Raw genomic sequence first — 21,609 nt, 5'->3', positions numbered from 1 at the left:
GTTATCGAGGAGATGGTGAGTGTGTCTTGGACGTAGGTGGGGAGGATTTGACCAGGGGCGATAGGATGGAGTCGAGGTAGGTGGAAATAAGTTCGGTGGGACATGAGCAGGCAGAGACAATGGGTCTGCCGGGACAGTTCTGTTTATGGATTTTAGGTAGGAGGTAGAATCGGGCCATGCGGGGCTGGGGAACTATGAGTTTGGAGGCATTGGAGGGTAGATCACCGGAAATGGTGAGGTCAGTGATGGTGCTGATGCTAAAGATTTGGTGTTTGTCGGTAGGGTCATGGTCCAAGGATAAGTAGGAAGAGGTGTCTGAGAGCTGCTGCCTCACAGCGCCAGAGACCCGGGTTCAACAGTTCAACAGTTCAACAGAGCTTTATTTGTCATTCGGTACCAAGGTACCGAACGAAACTACATAGCAGTCACACAAAAAAAAGAACACAAGACACATGACCCCAACACAAACGTCCATCACAGTGACTCCAAACACCCCCTCACTGTGATGGAGGCAACAAAACTTCCACTCTCTTCCCCACGCCCACGGACAGACAGCTCGTCCCCGACCGACCCGCACAGTCCCCGCAAGGGGATGGGAGTCCCCGCGGCCGAGCCGCACCGGGCGCTGAAACAGCCCGCGGCCGAGCCGGGCGATGGAAGGCCCCGCGACCGAGCCGTGCGCAGCTAAGTCCCGCGGCCGAGCCGCGCCGGGCGATGTTAGGTCCCGCGGCCGAGCCGCACCGGGCGATGGAAGGCCCCGCGGCCAAGCCGCACCGGGCGATGTTAAGTCCAGCGGCCGAGCCGCACCAGCGATGAAAAGTCCCGCGGCCGAGCCGCGCCGGGCGATGTTAGGCCCCGCGGCCGAGCCGCACCGGGTACTGTTAAGTCCAGCGGCCGAGCCGCACCAGCGATGTAAGGCCCCGCAGCCGAGCCGCACCAGGCGATGGAAGGCCCCGCGGCCAAGCCGCACCGGGCACTGTTAAGTCCAGCGGCCGAGCCGCACCGGGCGATGTTAAGTCCAGCGGCCGAGCCGCGCCGGGCGATGGAAGGCCCCGCGGCCGAGCTGCACCAGGCGATGGAAGGCCCCGCGGCCAAGCCGCACCGGGCACTGTTAAGTCCAGCGGCCGAGCCGCGCCGGGCGATGGAAGGCCCCGCGGCCGAGCCGCACCCCGCGCCGTGAGGAAGAGACCTAAAAGAGAAAGGTTTCCCCCACCCCCCACCCACACCACCATCCCCCCACCCACACCACCACCCCCCACACATACACAACCAAAAAAAAACAAAAACCATCCCAACACCGACACACAACAACAAAAAAAGGAAAAAAGACGAACAGACTGCTAGCGAGCCACAGCCGTTAGGCACCGCCACTTCCGCTTATCCTGACCTCGGGTGTTATCCTCAATCCTGACCTCGAGTGTTGTCTGTATGGAGTTTGAACCTTCTCCCTGTGACCACATGCGTTTCTCTGGGTGTTCCGGTTTCCTCACACCCTCCAAAGACATGCAGATTTGTAGGTTGTGTAGGAAAGAACTGCAGATGCTGATTTAAATCGAAGGTCGACACAAAATGCAGGAGTAACTCAGCGGGTCAGGCAGCATCTCTGGAGAGAAGGAATGAGGGACGTTTCGTGTCGAGACCCTTCTTCAGATTTGTAGGTTAATTGGCTTCTGTAAATTGTCCCTAGTGTGTGTAGGGTAGTGTTAATGTGTGGGGTTCATTGGTCCGGGAGGATTCGGTGGGTCGAAGGGCCTGTTTATGCGCTGTATCTCGAAACTAAACTAAAATATCTTATTACTTTTTCAAGTGGCATTTCCATTACATGGATTATCCTGTTGATCCAAAAACCTTCTACAAAGTAAGTGGTTACAACATTCCAACAGCAAACATTAAGGAAGACGTACCTAAACAATCTGCAGAATTGGTGACTCCAGGTCAGTGTACTATATTTGTTCTCTATCTGATGTGTAAGGTCACTTGTTTATCTATGCTGCTAATTGACCATATCTGTGCCCCCCTAGTTTTGTAATCCCACATCACTGTACCACTGGTTCCTGCTCTGTACCACTGGTTCCTGCTCTGTACCAAGGAAAACCATTGCAACATCTCCAGTCCTTGTGCTGAACTGAAATACTCAATATCTTGGTAAATCTCCTCTGCACCCTCTGTGTGAAATGCGATTGTATTCTGCTCAGAACTCCATTTGTGCCCGACCACAGGTAACTGCTTCAGAGAGAAGCTCCCACTCACAGCACCATGCTGCCGCCATTGATTGCTCCTGAGTAAAACACAAAGTGCTAGAGGCACTCAGCGGGTCAGGCAGCATCCGTGGAGAGAAATGGACAGATAATGTTTCAGGTCGGGGCCCCGCCATTTCCCACCACAGATGCTGGCTGACCCGCTGAGTACCTCCAGCACTGTGTTTAATTCGAGACTTCAGCATCTGCAGCTTCTTGTGTCTCCATTGATTAGTCCCTGCCTTGCCAAATGCAGGTTAACCCGGTTCCTGAGAATCACAGGGCATTTGTGGAAGATTCTTTTACCAGGAAGGTGGGTGGAACGTTGAAATAATACCTGAGGGGGTTGTGGAGGACGGTCGTCTCAACAGTTCACAGGTGTTTGAATGAGCAGCTGAAACACCGTGGCATAGAAAGCTAATACTGAGCACTGCACAATGCCAAGAGTATTGATAGATAGTTGATTAATATTGATGGGTATCAATAGGTATTGATAGATACTTGATTAATATTGATGGGTATCGATAGATATTGATGGGTATTGATAGATACGATGAATATTGATGGGTATTAGACAATAGACAATAGACAATAGACAATAGGTGCAGGAGTAGGCCATTCAGCCCTTCGAGCCAGCACCGCCATTCAATGCGATCATGGCTGATCACTCTCAATCATAGGTATTGATAGATACTTGATGGATATCGATAGGTATCGATAGGTATTGATGAGTATTTGGAAATATTGGAGCAACAGCACCTCATATTTCGCTAGGGCAGCTTACACCCCAGCAGTATGAACATTGACTTCTCTAACTTCAAGTAGCCCTTGCTTTCCCTCTCTCTCCATCCCCTCCCCCTTCCCAGTTCTCCCACCAGTTTTACTATCTCCGACTACATTTTATCTCTGTACCTCCCACTGCCGTGACATCAGTCTGAAAAAGGGTCTCGATCCGAAACGTCACCCATTCCATCGCTCCAGAGATGCTGCCTGTCCCGCTGAGTTACTCCAGCAATTTGTGTCTACCTTCGATTTAAACCAGCATCTTTCCAACACATATTGATGGCTGTTGATTAGTATTGATGGGTATTGATGGGCAGCGTAGCTATGCTGCGCTGAAGTACTGAGCTGAATGACTGGTTTGATCAAATACTTGTGTAGATTAAACGCAGCTTGACTCCATGACTGCTGAATCAAAATACATTCATAAATTCATGAATTCATAAATGACTATGTAATAGACAATAGGTGCAGGAAGAGGCCATTCGGCTCTTCGAGCCAGCACCACCATTCAATGTGATCATGGCTGATCATTCTCAATCAGTACCCCGTTCTTGCCTTCTCCCCATACCTCCTGACTCCGCTACCCTTAAGAGCTCTATCTAGCTCTCTCTTGAATGCATTCAGAGAATTGGCCTCCACTCACTTCTGGGGCAGAGAATTCCACAGATTCACAACTCTCTGACTGAAAACGTTTTTCCTCATCTCAGTTCTAAATGGCCTACCCCTTATTCTTAAACTGTGGCCCCTTGTTCTGGACTCCCCCAACATTGGGAACATGTTTCCTGCCTCTAAAGTGTCCAACCCCTTAATAATCTTATACGTTTCGATAAGATCTCTCATCCTTCTAAATTCCAGTGTATACAAGCCTAGTCGCTCCAGTCTTTCAACATATGACAGTCCCGCCATTCCGGGAATTAACCTAGTAAACCTACGCTGCACGCACTCAATAGCAAAAATATCCTTCCTCACATTTGGAGACCAAAACTGCACATGGTACTCCAGGTGCGGTCTCACTAGGGCCCTGTACAACTGCAGAAGGACCTCTTTGCTCCTATACTCAACTCCTCTTGTTATGAAGGCCAACATTCCATTGGCTTTCTTCACTGCCTGCTGTACCTGCATGCTTCCTTTCAGTGACTGATGCACTAGGACACCCAGATCTCGTTGTACGTCCCCTTTTCCTAACTTGACAGCATTCAGATAATACTCTGCCTTCCTATTCTTACCACCAAAGTGGATAACCTCACACTTATCCACATTAAACTGCATCTGCCATGCATCCGCCCACTCACACAACCTGTCCAAGTCACCCTGCAACCTCATAGCATCTTCCTCACAGTTCACACTACCACCCAGCTTTGTATCATCTGTAAATTTGCTAATGGTACTTTTAATCCCTTCATCCAAGTCATTAAAGTATATTGTAAATAGCTGCGGTCCCAGCACCGAGCCTTGCGGTACCCCACTAGTTACTGCCTGCCATTCTGAAAGGGACTCATTTATCCCCACTCTTTGCTTTCTGTCTGTCAACCAATTTTCTATCGATGTCAGTACCCTACCTCCAATTCCACTAGCCCCTAGAGCTCTATCTAACTCTCTTTTAAATTCATCCAGTGAATTTACTATCCTTTATATTATTGGCTAGTTTACCCTCGTACCTCCCCGTATTGCCTTTTTAGTTATCTTCTGTTGCTCTTTAAAAGAGTCCCAATCCTCTGGCTTCCCACTCGTCTTTGCTATGTTATATTCCTTTTCTTTTACTTTTATGTTGTCCTTGACTTCCCTTGTCAGCCACAGGTGCCTCTTACTCCCCTTAGAATCTTTCCTCCTCTTTGGGATAAATTGATCCTGCAACTTCTGCATTATTAATGTTGTTCATAATGAACAAAACTTTACATAATAAATGTGAAACTGACTGTGTTTTTTGTTAGGTTGTGATGATGCGACAATGCGAAATCACAAATTATGTGAAGGTAAGCAACTGTGGAAATAGATATTAAATTATATAAAATGCAGATTCTTGAGATACAGAAGCACAGTGTTCAATGTATGATAGAGACATGTCTGCACTGTACACAGGTCCATCACCAGGGCAGATGGTAAACAGCATGTTGGACTTCACCACAAAGGAACTGGAGTCTAATGGGGATGTTTAGTGGCGGCTGTACAGGGTGTTGGTGAGGCCACTAATGAAGCACCATACACAGTTTTAGCCCCTGCCTAAATACAGATACTGTAGCATTGGAGTGCAAAAGAGATTCCCCACATTGATTCCTAGGATGAGAGGGTTGCCGTATGAGTGAGGACGTACTGCATCTGTCCTTTGGAGTTAAGAATGAGGGTGACCTTATTCAAACATGTAAGAGCCTAAAGGGTTTGACAGAGTAGGTGTTGAGATGTTTCCACCAGTGAAAAAATCATGAACAAGGGCACTCGCTTATAAATAAGAGACCGGACATTTAGATCAGAGGTGATCAGATGTTCAGAGGATGGTGAATCTGTGGTCTTCTCTGCCCCGAGGGTGGTGGAGGCCAGAATATTCATTATATTTAAGTCAAGTCAAGTCAAGTCAAGTCAATTTTATTTGTATAGCACATTTAAAAACAACCCACATTGACCAAAGTGCTGTACATCTGATTAGGTTCCAATAGAAAAAAAAATGAAAACATACAGTAGCACGCAAACAGTTCACAGCGCCTCCTCAATGAGCCTCAAACGCTAGGGAGTGGAAATATGTTTTGAGCCTGGACTTAAAGGAGTCAATGGAGGGGGCAGTTCTGATGGGGAGAGGGATGCTGTTCCACAGTCTAGGAGCTGCAACCGCAAAAGCGCGGTCACCCCTGAGTTTAAGCCTAGACCGCGGGATAGTGAATAGCCCCAAGTCGGCCGATCTGAGGGACCTGGAGTTAGAGAGGGGGGTTAGAAGATTTTTGATGTAGGGGGGGGAGTGTCCATTTAGGGCTTTATACGTGAATAGGAGGAGCTTGAAGTTGATTCTGTACCGTACAGGGAGCCAGTGGAGAGAGGCCAGAATCGGGGTGATGTGGTCCCTTTTACGGGTACCCGTCAGGAGTCTCGCTGCGGCGTTTTGGACCAGTTGCAGGCGGGACAGGGATGATTGGCTGATCCCAGTGTATAGGGAGTTGCAGTAGTCTAGGCGGGAGGAAATGAAAGCGTGAATGATTTTTTCTGTGTCGTCGAATTTGAGGAAAGGTTTGATTTTAGCTATGGTTCGAAGTTGGAAGAAGCTGGCTTTTACCACAGCGTTGACTTGCTTATCAAATTTTAATGCAGAGTCAAATATCACGCCGAGGTGGGGATAGATGAATATTTAAGAGATGGAAGAATTGAGGGTTGTGGGAACAGGCAGGGAGGAGAATTTGAGGCCAGTGCAGATCAGTCATGGTTGTATGGAATGGTGGGGCAGGCCAGTGGGGCAGTGGGGCAGGCCAGAGGGGCAGTGGGGCAGGCCAGAGGGGCAGTGGGGCAGGCCAGAGGGGCAGTGGGGCAGGCCAGAGGGGCAGTGAGGCAGGCCAGAGGGGCAGGCCAGTGGGGCAGTGGGGCAGGCCAGAGGGGCAGTGGGGCAGGCCAGAGGGGCAGTGGGGCAGGCCAGAGGGGCAGTGGGGCAGGCCAGAGGGGCAGTGGGGCAGGCCAGAGGGGCAGTGGGGCAGGCCAGAGGGGCAGTGAGGCAGGCCAGAGGGGCAGGCCAGAGGGGCAGTGGGGCAGGCCAGAGGGGCAGTGGGGCAGTGGGGCAGGCCAGAGGGGCAGTGGGGCAGGCCAGAGGGGCAGTGGGGCAGGCCAGAGGGGCAGTGGGGCAGGCCAGAGGGGCAGTGGGGCAGGCCAGAGGGGCAGTGGGGCAGGCCAGAGGGGCAGTGGGGCAGGCCAGTGGGGCAGTGGGGCAGGCCAGTGGGGCAGTGGGGCAGGCCAGTGGGGCAGTGGCCCACTCCTCCCACTATGTTCTTCCTATGTACTGCTGGGAATTCCTCGCAGTGATGGAAATCAAAGGATGTTACAACATTGATAGTGGTTTCCGTGACGATTTTATAATCGATGTAAGGTGACATTGTCTTTCAAAATAATTCATGGACATCAGCATAATAAAACAGGGTGAAATCACACGGTCAGTCCTGATCCAGAGAGGTTTGTGACATTGATCAACAAACCACAGTGTATAGAAACATAGAAAAATAGGTGCAGGAGTAGGTCATTCAGCCAGCACCGCCATTCAATATGATCATAGATGATCATCTAAATTCAATACCCCGTTCCTGCTTTCTCTCCATATCCCTTAATTCTTTTAGCCTCAAGAGCTAAATCTAACTCCCTCTTGAGAACATCCAGTGAATTGGCCTCCACTGCCTTCTGTGGCAGAGAATTTCACAGATTCACAACTCTCTGGGTGAAGAAGTGTTTCCTCGTCTCAGTTTGGAGTCACAGACCTGTCCGCTGCTCGAGCTGTCGGGACAGACCACTCACCACTGTATCTCTGCCTGGTGCCGGTCCAGTCGCAGCGGCAGGATTCAAGTCACAGACCTGTCTGCTGCTCGGGCTGTCTGGACAGACCACCCACCACTGTATCTCTGCCTGGTGCCGGTCCAGTCGCAGCGGCAGGATTCAAGTCACAGACCTGTCCGCTACTCGGGCTGTCGGGACAGACCACTCACCACTGTAGCTCTGCCTGGTGCCGGTCCAGTCGCAGCGGCAGGATTCAAGTCACAGACCCGTCCGCCGCTCGGATTGGAAACGTGATCTGCCCCGACAGCTCCCAAGAGGGTGTACCTGTTTAACAGGTACTTCCACCGAGGCCTCCTGCACTCTTTTCATCCCCTTTCTTTCTGTCTCACCTCTTGTTCTCTTGGAGTGACGACCTGACTGTAGTTCCTGTCCAGGAAGCTTTCGTCTTCCCGGATGGACTGCAGGTCATCCAGCTGCTGCTCCAGTTCTCTAACTTGATCTTTGAGGAGCTGCACCTGGACACAGTTCCCACAGGTGTAGTGGTCAGTGACACCAGCCGTGCCCCTGACTTCCCACATCCTACAACAAACGCATCGCAGTAATATTCCTGCCATCACGCCAATAAGTTTAAATATCTAAATTAAATTAAACACACAACCGAAAAAATGTAGCCCCCTCGCCGAAGACTCTTGAGCCAAAGACTTCCACTTTACCTCCCAAGGCACCTCACCTCAACAGGTCACTCTCCGAGAGCGAGCCCTATTTTTATTTGCTAGTCAATTAATTAATTTACTCATTAGCTAATTTACTAATGAACTAATTTATATTCTGCAGCCAATCCCCGCACCCGTTCCTGCAACTGTGTACATGATGGCGAGGACTGGTCCCATGTCGTGTCCATGCACAAGTGTGGCTGCAGCCCACCTCCCTTTGTCCTGCTGATTCCCACCATTTAGATACTTGGCCAAAGATTCCATCGTGGTGTTCAGAATGTGGTTCTACACTCGACCCATTTGGTTTATTTTAAAGAAAACTCATCGTTCTGTCATTTTTGATTCTTTTGTCAGATAACTTTCAGTCCATGCCTCTGGTTCTCCATTCCCCCTCCCTCCCCACATCCTCTCCCACTCCACCCATTTGTCCCCTCATGATCTCCATCATACCTCCATCAGATCTCCCAGCCTCTCCAGTCTGTCCACGTTGCTAAAGTCCCTCAGCCCCTGGAATGGTTTTTGTAAATCTCTTCCACTCATTCTTCAACCCCATCATAGCTTCTCTAAAGCCCAGTTGTGGCTGAGCTAATATGTTATACAGTTTCACCATGACTCAGCGGCACCGTGGAATGAGGAAACTGCTGGCTCAGGACCGGTTCAATCCCTCCCTCTGGTGCTGCCTGTGGACTTTGTGCATTGTCATGTCTGTGGGCAGAGATCCTGTGTTCATAGAGCAATGAACTGCATGTTGAGTTCATGTGATGGTTGATCAAATCAATTGATTCCACAATAACAACTGTATCAGTCTGTTCTTTATGAAACGGTTTTCATCTAAACACATCAGTTATCAGTTCAGTTTCAGTATCCGTTTAGCTTATTGTCACGTGTATCGAGGTACAGCTTTTGGTGCGTTGTATCCAGTCAGCGGAAAGACAATACATGATTACAATTGATCATTAGATAAATGATAAGGGAATAACGTTTAGTGCAAGGGACTTAGACAGAGATCCAGATGGAATCAGCTCCCACAACATTCATCTATTTTCTCATTATTTTTTAATATTTTTATAGATGACCTCTGGCAGTCAAATATATCTGCATGTTTAGCCAATACCAACGTTGTGATCAGTTTTACCACAAGTGCAAACTCTTTAAAATACGATGTGAGACTGACCAAGCGCAATGACAACTCAATACTTAATAAAACCAGAATCTCTCAGGTAAGAGAACTAACCTATTCTGTGTATGGATAGGAGGAATTCACCATGTTTTGCCATTCTGTAAAATCAAAGGTCATTTGAACCTTCAGATCTGTGCCAATTCCTCACTCTGTGTTTATCTTGGTTTCCTCACACCCTTGGTTTTTACTTTGTTTTAGACATTTTGTACCTTTAAAATGATATTCTGTCTTAACAAGTGGTGAGATGTCGTATCTAACGCCTCACATCTCATCCTTTTGGACTTTCCAAAGACAATAAAAAGTCCGCTATATCTCCCATTTCTGAGAAGGACTGAGACAGCCTCTGCTGAGTTGACTGTCACGCTTGATTGGTGATCAATGGCTGTCAATAGCTGAGTGAAGTTCCATGGCATCCTGCCCTTGAATCCAAGAGCAAACAACTTGTAGACACAGAGTGCTGGAGTAACTCAGCGGGTCAGGCAGCATCTCTGGAGAGAAGGAATGGGTGACGTTTCACAGAGTGCTGGAGTAACTCAGCGGGTCAGACAGCATCTCTGGAGAACATGGATAGGTGACGTTTCACAGAGTGCAAGGGTAACTCAACAGGTCAGGCAGCATCTCTGGAGAGAAGGAATGGGTGACGTTTCGGGTCGAGACCTTTCTTCAGACTGAGGGTCAGGGGAGATTTTTCAGCAGCGCGAGACGATGTTGCAGAACTCTCGTCGGAGAGAGGATGAGAACTTCTTCAAAATCGGCATACCTTGAGGAGATTACACAGTGGAGCAGGTGGCTTGTACATCTACAAAGGTAGCTTGGCAATCTGGAACAAGGACAAAGTTTCTCCCCAAAAAGACACAAAGTGTTGGAATAACTCAGTGGGTCAGGCAGCATCTGTGGAGAACATGGATAGGTGACAATTCAGAGTGCTGGAGTAACTCAGCGGGTCAGGCAGCATCTGTGGAGAACATGGATAGGTGACGTTTCACAGAGTGCTGGAGTAACTCAGCGGGTCAGGCAGCATCTGTGGACAAAAGGAATAGGTGCTGTAACAAGAGATATAGACGTTGATGTAGAGAGATATCTGTAAATGGGAGTCTCTCTCGGCCAATACAATGGCTATTCAGTGATTTTCTTTGGAAGTTGCGATGTACACAGCTGTGGGACTGAACCTTCTGACATTTGTACAAGCTGAGTGGATCATGAGCTATTTCTGAAGTGTTAAAAGATTATAATTGCTGGTGCATTGTCAGTGATTGCTATTCTTTTGTTACTGCTAATAAAATGGCTCACCAAAGAACCATGGTATTTGAAGCACGTGTCCTTGTCATCCAGTTAACGCTTCATTCATTTTGTCAAACAGCAGCTACTTTTCTTATCCATTTAGAAAAAATAGAAACGTCAGTCCTGAAGAATACCTGGAAGATCTAAATCTCATAACCCTAAACGTGTTCAGGCTTTTCAATTAAATAAAAATAAGCACAATTGAACAATGAAAACAAAGACCCGAATAGTCACCTATTGCTTTTCTCCAGGGATACGTGTTACTGGCTGGGGGAAGCCGATTCATGGGGCCATGGGCTTCTTACACCCCAGGAATGGTGCTGACCTGGATAATCTGCTGTGGGATGAATAAAAGTGGTCTTTTCTGTCCATTTAGACCTTTGTAAATGACACTTTTATCATTGACCGGAAGCAAAACAAAAAACATTTAAGAGCAGAATTTGTAATTGATAAGTTCACCTTCCCAATGCTTATAATCCCGATTGAACCATTTTAACAGTTTAAAAGAAATGCAAAAGATTTTAGACCCAAAGAAACTGCAGATGCTGGTTTACCTGAAAAAGACACAGTGTGCTGGAGTAACTCAGCGGGTCAGGCAGCATCTCTGGAGAACATGGATAGGTGACGTTTCACAGAGTGCTGGAGTAACTCAGCGGGTCAGGCAGCATCTGTGGAGAACATGGATAGGTGACGTTTCACAGAGTGCTGGAGTAACTCAGCGGGTCAGGCAGCATCTGTGGAGAACATGTATAGGTGACGTTTCACAGAGTGCTGGAGTAACTCAGCGGGTCAGGCAGCATCTGTGGAGAACATGGATAGATGACGTTTCACAGACGTTTCAGCATCTCTGGAGAACATGGATAGGTGACGTTTCACAGAGTGCTGGAGTAACTCAGTGGGTCAGGCAGTATCTCTGGAGAACATGGATAGATGACGTTTCTTCGTAATCCATTTTCAAACCTGAAACATCGCCTATCCATGTTCTCCAGTGAAACCTGATCTGTTTTGTTATTCAAATTCAGCTCTATCTTTCTCTTTGAATACATGTTGAAACAAATTTTTTTCTCAAGAAACATATTTTTGTCAGAGACAATCATTCAGCCAGCAGCATTTGTGAAAGTGCAGATTTAGTTCTCATGAATCATGAATCACGAGGCTTGGGCTGTCTTGCTGGGGAGATTGTTTAGACATGTTTCTTTACAAAGGATGGAAGTCATAAACTGTGGGTGATCGGGAAGTGCAAAGAGTGTAATTCCTTTCTTTGCAGATCTTTTATTCATTTGTTTCATATCTCTCTACATCACCATCTATATCTCTTGTTTCCCTTTCCCGTGACCTTCCGTCTGAAGAAGGGTCTCGACCCGAAACGTCACCCATTCCTTCTGTCCAGAGATGCTGCCCATCCCGCTGAGTTACTCCAGCACTTTGTGTCTACCTTCAGTTTAAACCAGCCTCTGCACCTCCTTCCTACACAATCCCTTTCCTCTTTGAATTAGCACCACAGAGCTGAATGAACACTTAATGGACAAAAATGAGTCTTAAATGAGAACTGTGCTACATTGTGACAATAATTACATCATCTAACATTTTAAATCATTTTTTCCATCCAGTCAAATGAATCCAGAATCTCGATTACATTTATGATGAACACCAGACTCGATCTCTCTGAGAAGATTTGTGTTGGTGTAAGTAAAACTGATGAAGGTTGTTATATTCCGGACAGTAGAATGAAGAACTAGACTCGCCTCGCGCGTTAGTTGCCTGCATCACCTGCATTTTATTACCCAGCATTCCCTGTTAAATTGAACACAACTCATATATGTAAAACATGCATGAATGTGCTACACCACTCTCCTTTTTTAAAAAGTATTAAATCTAAGTACTTGGTTACAATTTTGTTGTTGTGATACTTGATTTAAACTGATTAATCCTGTATTTATGAAATTTTAAATGATAAACATAAGATATATTTATTTTGCATATCTACACATTTTCGTTTTACTTGTGCAGTGAGTTACCTAACTTACAAATCTAACTTAATTACTTAATTTAGGAATCCTGCCTGATCGTCTAACAGGTGTAACAGGTTTAGGTGTTGACTCAATTGTAGGCTTGTTTGGCTCTGTTTTAGTACACTGACTTTGACCAGAGGAACCTGTTTATTTGTCTGTACTAACTGAAATTTGTGTTTCAACCACAGTGGTCTTTTCCAACTCACTTTCAGATAAATACTCAGGGATTAGGAATACATGCTCAGTTTTTGGTTCATCTTTGGCTGGAATCATTTGATCCACATGAACACTTTTGATCTTATCTCCAACTTCCACTAAGTATCTTTTTGTTCCACACACTTCCACTATTTCCCCAACATCCCATTTGTCTCGACTGGGCTTGTTGGGAGGACTGAGAACACCAACTTGCTCATCTGGCTTGAAGCTCCTCTCCTTTTTGTGGGAGTCAAAGTGGCGTTTTTGACTTAACTGTTTTTGCTCAACTCTCAAGGCCAAATTGGGTTGAACTAGACTTGGGCGCATTCTTAGCCTTCCCTTCATCAACAGTTCTGCAGGTGAGTAACCCTTAGTTGTGTGTTGTGTGGTTTTGTACTTCAGCAACAAACTAGCCAAACGATGTTTCATGCTGAGCTTTGAACTACCCTGCAAAACCTGTTTCTTGAGAGCATCTTTGACAACGCTAACAGACCTTTCCACTGCCCCATTGGAGGCTGGATGGTGTGGGGGGACAAGTGTGTGTTTTACACCATTCCACTGCATGAACTCTTTGAATCATTCCGAACGAAACTGAAGCCCGTTATCAGAAACAAGTTCTTCCGGTAAACCATGGCATGCAAAAATTGATCTCAACTTATCTATGGTACACTCAGCAGTAGTGCTTGATCTTATATGCTTAACCTCAATCCATTTGGAATGACTATCTACTAGTACCAGAAAGTGAACATTACCCTTTTCACAAAAGTCTACATGAACTCTCTGAAACGGTCGACGTAGTCACGACCGGGGTTGCAGTGGTGTTTTTGGTGGTTTTCTCCGGCAATTTTGGAAAACACGCTACATTTGCTCACCATGACTCGATGTCGTTGTCAATACCAGGCCAATACACACAACGTCTGGCACTTGCTTCATGCTTACTATGCCAGGATGTTCGGCATAATCTTGTTTCTCAAAGACTCTGGTACAACCACTGTAACCCCACTTAATACATCCCTGCTCACATGATAATTCATGGTGTCGATTATGGAAAGGCTTCAGTTCTGTGTTTAGAACTGAGTTCAATCCACTATCGATTTCAGTCCAATTGTTCAATGTCTGTTCATATACACTCTTCAGCACAGTGTCTTTCTCTGTTTCTGCTACAATTTCTGTTGCAGTCACTGGAAAGTCTCATCTACAACTTGCAATGTGTAGATTGAGTTCTTACTTCCACATCAGAGTTCTCATAGGGCAATCGGGACAACACATCTGTGATGCGTTACACTTGGAGCTTCTGTACTCCACCTTGTAATCATACTGGGACAGCAGAATTGCCCAGCGCTGCATTCTTGATGCCGCCATGGAAGGTATAACTGACTTGGGACCCAGTATCGTGAGTAGTGGCTTGTGATCAGTCACAAGGGTGAATGGTCTGCCAAGAAGAAACTGGTGGAATTTTTTGATTCCAAACACGATGCTGAGTGCTTCCTTTTCTATCTGTGCATAGTTGCGCTCACTCGGTGAGAGGGTGCAGGATGCAAAAGCAATAGGCTTTTCCTGTCCGTCGTCCATTACATGACAAATCACTGCACCTACACCATAACTTGAAGCATCACAAGCAAGTTTCATCTCGCGCGCCGTGTCATAGCGAACAAGGAGTTTGTCACTTGTCAGGTTTGTCTTGCAGATGTCATATGCACGTTGCTGTTCCTTTCCCCACATTCATTTCCCATCTTTTTGTAGCAGATGATGTAGTGGCTTTAGCACGGTTGCTAAATCTGGAAGGAATTGTGCATAGAACTGCACCATCCCAAGGAATGAACTGCATAGAACTGTGCATAGAACTGCATAGAATCGTGCATAGAACTGCACCATCCCAAGGAATGATCGTAGCTCTGACACATTGTTGGGCTTTGGATCATTCACTATTGCTTCAACTTTCGCCTTCACAGGGTGAAGTTCGTTGGCATCTACTTTGAGTCCAAGGTAGATCACCTCTGACTGCGCAAATGCATATTTACTTTGTCGCAGTTTGACGTTGTGGCAGTTCAATCGTGTGAGAACTTGCTCGAGTATCTCCAGATGTTCTTCCATGCCCACTGTGAATATCAGTAGATCATCCTGGTTGCACACACAGTACGGAATGCCTTGCAACATTTTGTCCGTGACAGACTGGAAGATTTTGGGGGAGGATTTCACGCCATAGGGCAGCTTTGTACATGAATACAAGCCCTTATGTGTGTTGATAGTCAAGTACCGCTGACTTTCCTTGTCGACATTGAGTTGGGCATAAGTGTGAGACAAATCCAGCTTAGTGAAGACTCTTGCCCCGCTAAGTTCTGTGTACAGTTCTTGCGATGTTGGCAACGGATATTGTTCGTCATCAACAGCTTGGTTGATTGTGACTGTAGTCATCGCATAATCGAACAGTTTTGTCAGCCTTGGGTACGGCCACAATTTGCGTTGCCCAGTTGCTCTGGTCTGTCTCCACGAGTACTCCATTCAGCTCCAACCTGTCGAGCCCCTCCTCCACTTGTTGCTTTAGCGCATATGGTACAGGTCTTGGTCGACAATACACAGGTCTCACATCTTGCTAAAGTCAAAAACTATCTGCAGAGTACCCCGTTATTCCCGTGTAACTGTCGGCAAATATCTCCGCATGTTTGCTTATGACGTTTTCAAGACGTGATTTGGACAAATCACCGCTGAAAATGTTCTTCCAGTCTAACTTTATTGTACTTAGCCAATCCTTTCCGAGGAGAGTTGGTTTATTTCTGTAGCTGGCTACTATGATGGGCAGTGTTACTGACTGGCCATTATGCTGAACTTTACAGTTCATTTGTCCGCACGTCTCCAAAACATCGCCTGAGTAGATTCTCAGCTTGACCTTGCTCTCAGCCAATGGTGTCTGTGGGAACTTTGTTTTGTACAGGACTTTGCTCATGAACGAACAATCTGCTGCCATGTCAATACACATATCGATTAACTGTTCATTAATCATTAGTTTAGTTGGAAAGCCCTTGCCTTGGCTGGTTCGAGGCTTATCGATGTCGGTTACATAAATGGTGTACAACCCAAGTTCATTTCCATCTGGGTTCATCTCCAAGTTGTGATCTCCTTTCTGGTGTTGTCGTTTGTTTCCTGCTGGTTGTTTGTTTCTTGCTTTAAGCTTTGCCCGACATGCTGAGGCGATATGGCCTTTCTTCTGGCAGTTATAGCACTTGGCCGTTTTGAACTGACAAAATTGGGATGAGTGATTACCATTGCAACGATAACAACTGGCTGAACTCAGCTCCCTACCATACTTTGGTTTTGGTTTGGCCCCTTTTGGTTTGGCCACAGGCGCTGCTTTGTCACTGTAAACGGCCACTGCAGTCTGTGGTGGACGAAACTCGCGAGCATTCTTTGATGCCAATTCATTGTGGTAGCAATCTTGCATGCTTTCTCGAATGTAAGATCTGGAGTGTTCATGAGTTCAGTTCATCCACTAGACCACAAACAAATCTGTCGCATGGTGCGGGTTCGAGAAAGGATCCAAAGTTACAGTGAAAAGTTAAGTTTTTCAAGGCAACAATGTACTCACTGATTCTCTCATTCTGCTTCTGGTTTCTAGTGCCGAATTTGTAGCTTTCTGCAATTTCCAGAGGCTTTGGGTTGAAGTGCTCCTCCTACTTCTTCATAATGTCATTGAATGGCGCGTCTTTTGCCTTTATGGGCGCAAGGAGATTCACGAGTGTGCCGTACACTTCAGGGCCGATCTCCGTGAGCAGAATCGCTTTCACACGTTCACCAACGGCCTTATTTGTTGCAGTCGCTACCTCTCCTTCACCGCTAATCTCCATTATGTTGTTTGCCGTGAAGAACATGTTCGCTCGTTCCATATAGGAGCTGAATGGCTCTCTACTTTTGTCGAAAGTGCCAAGGTTTCCGATGTACCCGTGGACGCTGTCATCTTGTCCCTCTCTTTTTATTTAAAAAGGACGAGGAAAGTCCGCTCAAAATCTCCGATATCCTGTCTGTTCTGGTGTAACAATTCACCTAAAACTTAGCTGTACAAATTTTGCCAATTTTGTTATATTCCGGATGGCAGAATGAAGAACTAGACTCGCACGTTAGTTGCCCGTATCACGTGCCTTTCATTACTCATGAATATATATGACTACGTTACAAAGGTGTAATTTTATTCTGAACAACTCAGTTTTGAACGCTCCCATATATTGGGATGTTAAAGTGTATTTTTGTCATATTAAATGTGTAATGAAATAAGACTCTTATTACTTTAATTTTTAGATAAAACCACACTTCGAACATTGTCTTCCTATTTGTACCGTACACGTAAAGATTGTACAACCTTGTACAACGGATGGTAAGTGCTTATTGTTATTTTTGTTAATTTGCATTCCTCTTCACAATTGCCATAATTTCCACGGCCAAATCTGCACCTTGCTTATCTGGGTATAGTCATTCAATAAACAATAGGTGCAGGAGGAGGCCATACGGCCCTTTGAGCCAGCACCACCATTCAATGTGATCATGGCTGATCATTCTCAATCAGTACCCCGTTCCTGCCTTCTCCCCATACCCCCTGACTCCGCTGTCCTTAAGAGCTCTATCTAGCTCTCTCTTGAATGCATTCAGAGAATTGGCCTCCACTGCCTTCTGTGGCAGAGAATTCCACAGATTTACAACTCTCTGACTGAAAAGGTTTTTCCTCATCTCCGTTCTAAATGGCCTACCCCTTATTCTTAAACTGTGGCCCCTGGTTCTGGACTCCCCCAACATTGGGAACATGTTTCATTCCTCTAACGTGTCCAGCCCCTTAATAATCTTATATGTTTCAATAAGATCCCCTCTCATCCTTCTAAATTCCAGTGTATACAAGCCTAGTCGCTCCAGTCTTTCAACATACGACAGTCCCGCCATTCCGGGAATTAACCTAGTGAACCTACGCTGCACGCCCTCAATAGCAAGAATATCCTTCTCAAATTTGGAGACCAAAACTGCACACAGTACTCCAGGTGCGGTCTCACTAGGGCCCTGTACAACTGCAGAAGGACCTCTTTGCTCCTATACTCAACTCCTCTTGTTATGAAGGCCAACATTCCATTGGCTTTCTTCACTGCCTGCTGTACCTGCATGCTTCCTTTCAGTGACTGATGCACTAGGACACCCAGATCACGTTGTACGTCCCCTTTTCCTAACTTGACACCATTCAGATAATAATCTGCCTTCCTATTCTTACCACCAAATTGGATAACCTCACACTTATCCACAATAAACTGCATCTGCCATGCATCCGCCCACTCACACAACCTGTCCAAGTCACCCTGCAACCTCATAGCATCTTCCTCACAGTTCACACTGCCACCCAGCTTTGTGTCATCTGCAAATTTGCTAATGTTACTTTTAATCCCTTCATCCAAGTCATTAATGTATATTGTAAATAGCTGCGGTCCCAGCACCGAGCCTTGTGTTACCCCACTAGTCACTGCCTGCCATTCTGAAAGGGTCCCATTTATCCCCACTCTTTGCTTTCTGTCTGTCAACCAATTTTCTATCCATGTCAGTACCCTACCCCCAATACCATGTGCTCTAATTTTGCCCACTAATCTCCTATGTGGGACCTTGTCGAAAGCAGAGCGGTAATTTTGAGCTGGGCGAGTGGATCTTAAGGCTATAAGTGATAGGAGTAGAACTAGGCCATTCAGCCCATCAAGTCTACTCTGCCATTCAATCACGGCTGATCTATCTCTCCCTCCTAACCCCATTCTCCTGCCTTCTCCCCAAAACCTCTGACACCCGTACTAATCAAGAATCTATCTATCTCTGCCTTAAAAATATCCCCTGACTTGGCCTTCTGCAGCAAAGAATTCCACAGATTCACCGCCCTCTGACTAAATACATTTCTCCTCATCTTCTTCCAAGAAGAACGTCCTTTAATTCTGAGTCTGTGACCTCTGGTCCTAGACTCTCCCACTAGTGGAAACATCCTCTCCACATCCACTCTATCCAAGCCTTTCACTATTCTGTACGTTTCAATGTGGCCCCCCTCATTCTTCTAAACTCCAGCAAGTACAGGCCCATTGCCGACAAACCCAGAATTGCTCACAATCATGTAGAAATTTGAGTCGCCGCACGTCAGAACAAACAGCTCAGTGGGAGGCTGAGGAAAGACCTGACCTACCAGAATGACTCTGAGGATGAGGGAATTTAGTTACAGCAATTGAAAGAGGAGTTCTCTATGAAGCACAGAATGCACTATAACATTTTGTTTGTGCACTCTAAATTATGTTCTGGCTTCACAGTTTAAAAATAAATTAATTCCACCTTTTTGTTGATCATAACTTTACAAAGCTATTGAGTCACACGCACGAAAACAGGTCCTTCTGCCCAACTTGTCCTGCCGACCAAGATGTCCCAACTACACTAGTCCCATTGGTCTGCATTGGCCCTCATCCCTCTGAACCTTACCAATCCATATCTGTCTGTGTCTTTTAAATGTTGCTTATAGTACCTGCCTCAGCTACCTCCTCTGGCAGCTCGTTCCATACACCCACCACCCTCTGAGTGAAAAGTCACCCTTTAAACCTATGTGCTCTGGTTCTTGATTCCCCCAGCTTGGGTAAAATACTCTATCTAAATCACCCAATCTATTACCTTCATTATCTTATACGCTTCTACAAGATCACTCCACATCCTCCTGCGCTCCAAGGAATAAAGTTCCAGCCTGCCCCACCTCTTCCTGCATCTTAGGTACTTGACTCCTGTCAACATTCTTGTAAAACTGAGAAAATAGGAGTCATTATTGATTTCTCAAACATATATTTTTAATTCCCATTCCGTGTCTACGGTAGTACCTGGGATGAAAGTAAGGCGTTGGGATTCTCCACACCCATCATATTAAACTGGACTCAGTTGATCTGCATGTCGACACACTATTGCCTGATGCTCCTGGGCAACAAGAGACTGTCACAGCCGTGTCCACACCCTCTGACTGATGTAAACCAGTATTTTAGTTTAGTTTAGTTTCGAGATACAGCGCGGAAACAGGCACTTCAGCCCACCGAGTCCGCACCGACCAGCGATCCCTGCACATTAACATTACTTTACAGATACTAGGGACAATTTACATTTATACCAAGCCAATTAACCTACAAACATGTATGTCTTTGGAGTGTGGGAGGAAACCAAAGATCTCGGAGAAAACCCACGCAGGTCACGGGGAGAACGTACAAACTCCGTACAGGCAGCTCCGTACAGGCTTAGTCAGGATCGAACTCTGGTCTCTGGCGGTGTGAGGCAGCAACTCTACCGGTGTGCCACCGAGCCGACCGAAAATTTGCCGTATCTGCAGTTCCTTCCTACACATTTCTTCTGCACCTTTGGCCATGTTCCTTGCTTCCATTATCTGGGCTGTCATCTTATGCTGCAATAGACAATAGGTGCAGGAGTAGGCCATTCAGCCCTTCGAGCCAGCACCGCCATTCAATGCGATCATGGCTGATCACTCTCAATCAGTACCCCGTTCCTGCCTTCTCCCCATACCCCCTCACTCCGCTATCCTTAAGAGCTCTATCCAGCTCTCTCTTGAAAGCATCCAACGAACTGGCCTCCATTGCCTTCTGAGGCAGAGAATTCCACACCTTCACCACTCTATGACTGAAAAAGTTCTTCCTCATCTCCGTTCTAAATGGCCTACCCCTTATTCTTAAACTGTGGCCCTTTGTTCTGGACTCCCCCAACATTGGGAACATGTTTCCTGCCTCTAATGTGTCCAATCCCCTAATTATCTTATATGTTTCAATAAGATCCCCCCTCATCCTTCTAAATTCCAGTGTATACAAGCCTAATTGCTCCAGCCTTTCAACATACGACAGCCCCGCCATTCCGGGAATTAACCTAGTGAACCTACGCTGCACGCCCTCAATAGCAAGAATATCCTTCCTCAAATTTGGAGACCAAAACTGCACACAGTACTCCAGGTGCGGTCTTACCAGGGCCCTGTACAACTGTAGAAGGACCTCTTTGCTCCTATACTCAACTCCTCTTGTTATGAAGGCCAACATTCCATTGGCTTTCTTCACTGCCTGCTGTACCTGCATGCTTCCTTTCAGTGACTGATGCACTAGGACACCCAGATCTCGTTGAACATCCCCTCTTCCTAACTTGACACCATTCAGATAATAATCTGCCTTTCTATTCTTACTTCCAAAGTGAATAACCTCACACTTATCTACATTAAACTGCATCTGCCATGTATCCGCCCACTCACACAACCTGTCCAAGTCACCCTGCAGCCTTATTGCATCTTCCTCACAATTCACACTACCCCCCAGCTTAGTATCATCTGCAAATTTGCTAATGGTACTTTTAATCCCTTCATCTAAGTCATTAATGTATATCGTAAATAGCTGGGGTCCCAGCACCGAACCTTGCGGTATCCCACTGGTCACTGCCTGCCATTCCGAAAGGGACCCATTTATCCCCACTCTTTGCTTTCTGTCTGTAAACCAATTTTCTATCCATGTCAGTACCCTACCCCCAATACCATGTGCTCTAATTTTGCCCACTAATCTCCTATGTGGGACCTTGTCGAAGGCTTTCTGAAAGTCGAGGTACACCACATCCACTGACTCTCCCCTGTCAATTTTCCCAGTTACATCCTCAAAAAATTCCAGATTTGTCAAGCATGATTTCCCCTTCGTAAATCCATGCTGACTCGGAATGATCCTGTTACTGCTATCCAAATGCTC

The 21,609-nt window shown here is 46.4% G+C and overlaps 1 protein-coding gene across 3 annotated transcripts in view; it reads left to right on the top strand.

The window, feature by feature from the left end:
• The window catches only part of il17rb (interleukin 17 receptor B), a 49,389-nt gene that overhangs the window by 15,644 nt on the left and 12,136 nt on the right, over window positions 1–21,609 (top strand). For all 3 annotated transcript variants that reach the window (XM_078414635.1, XM_078414634.1, XM_078414633.1), the window contains exons 5-9: window positions 1,808–1,934; window positions 4,952–4,993; window positions 9,260–9,408; window positions 12,260–12,334; window positions 17,147–17,222. In XM_078414635.1, the coding sequence (XP_078270761.1) occupies window positions 1,808–1,934; window positions 4,952–4,993; window positions 9,260–9,408; window positions 12,260–12,334; window positions 17,147–17,222 (469 nt within the window). The remainder of the gene's footprint in view (window positions 1–1,807; window positions 1,935–4,951; window positions 4,994–9,259; window positions 9,409–12,259; window positions 12,335–17,146; window positions 17,223–21,609) is intronic.

This window comes from Rhinoraja longicauda, chromosome 17 (genome assembly GCF_053455715.1).
Source record: "Rhinoraja longicauda isolate Sanriku21f chromosome 17, sRhiLon1.1, whole genome shotgun sequence".
NCBI lineage: Eukaryota > Metazoa > Chordata > Chondrichthyes > Rajiformes > Arhynchobatidae > Rhinoraja > Rhinoraja longicauda.
The sequence above is the reverse complement of the archived record's forward strand: the minus strand, read 5'-3'. Positions and strand labels throughout refer to the sequence as shown.